General features: G+C 39.2%; 1 protein-coding gene across 3 annotated transcripts in view; it reads right to left on the reverse strand.

Annotated features, from left to right (window-relative positions):
- Positions 1-1,429, reverse strand: part of LOC119591252 — a gene marked incomplete in the record, with an annotated part of 41,430 nt that overhangs the window by 6,286 nt on the left and 33,715 nt on the right. For all 3 annotated transcript variants that reach the window (XM_037939963.1, XM_037939962.1, XM_037939961.1), the window contains 2 exon segments: positions 68-293; positions 1,175-1,368. In XM_037939963.1, the coding sequence (XP_037795891.1) occupies positions 68-293; positions 1,175-1,368 (420 nt within the window).

Genomic DNA, 1,429 nt, shown 5'->3' on the forward strand with positions numbered 1-1,429 from the left:
GAAACTCACTTCATAGAACATCCCCTTACCTATCCTTCCCCGCAACAACACTTCACATCAAATTTACCTTAATGGACGTGTTTTGCCCCATGTACGCCAAAGGGAAAACATGCTCTTCTGCTTCTTCTGTGAATTTGGAACAAAAAACTGGAGATGTAACAGTGAGGCGATATAGGACATTGGGGGGTCTGCGGCCTCTTGAAACACTCAGCCAAGCTGAGAGTTGCGAGAAGTGCAGGAAGGACCGGACGGCAGCCATCAATGACCAACCAGTTGCTGTTGCCTCTGTGAGCCTGGAATGAAAAGAAAAAAGTTTTAAAAAATCCTGTTAAAATTTTTTAGTTAGATAAGAGATACTCATACTAGATAATTTTTTTTTCTACATTTCATAAGAACTCAAAAGGGGGGATAACTAAAATAAAAGGACACATTTTCTATTATGATAATCACAGTTTTGAACACCAAAGTTAACTAAGTTTACATTAGAATTAGAAAAGGGGGAACTAGTTGACAGAACCATTAGATGGTATCAAGAAAGCAAGAAGTATTACCATAAAAAAAATGCAACTTCTAGAATAAAACTCTCCTGGAGGAATGCAATGCAACTTTCCCAAGCTAGTAAGTTTTAAAAAGGGCTGGCCTCTGATGGAAAATGGGTTTCTCCCTAGCACATCACACGACTGAACTGTGTACCTTTGTTCATCAACACCAAATATGAAGTTCAATTATTCATAAATCCCCAACTGGGTATGTGCCCCTCCCCCCCATACCCCCCTGTACTCAAACCTACACATGATGATGCTATGATGATCTGTTATCTGTATACGGTTTCTCAGTATCTTTTACATATGCTGAGCACATGTCTGATGACTGCCATCACTGTTTAGTACAAAGGTCATTGGTTTCAGATTAGATACTGATAATAAAATTTCAATGAATGCTAAAACAACAAATTGCTGATAACTCCACTAAACTATAAATCAAACTAATACAAAGTGAAATAAATTTGAGATTTTTTTTTTTATTCAAATGTTTTTAATGTCTCAAACATATAGTATTACAAATAATTATACTTTTAAAATATAATCAAGAATCATAACTTTCACATCATGACAGAGGAAAACCAACTTTTCCGCTAAAACTGCGACCAACAACAGCACAACAACAGTTTTACCTTCGATCATAGATGGTGAAGTTCCACTGCTCAATCAGCCGTAGGTTCTGCGAGGGGGCGGTAGTAGTGTCCAGAGTAGCGGCAAGAACTGCTCCATGTTGGCATTCGGGGGCAACCAACACCTCTAGGCTCACACCCACACCCACACCCCACATCACCCGCAGCTGCCGCACCAATGCATCTGCTTGCATGCACTGCAGGTATTTGAATATTAGAGCAGGTCATAAAATCCCCCTTTGAGGAAAATGTTATCTT

The sequence above is a fragment of the Penaeus monodon genome, chromosome 28, assembly GCF_015228065.2.
Source record: "Penaeus monodon isolate SGIC_2016 chromosome 28, NSTDA_Pmon_1, whole genome shotgun sequence".
In the NCBI taxonomy this organism is placed as follows: Eukaryota; Metazoa; Arthropoda; class Malacostraca; order Decapoda; family Penaeidae; genus Penaeus; species Penaeus monodon.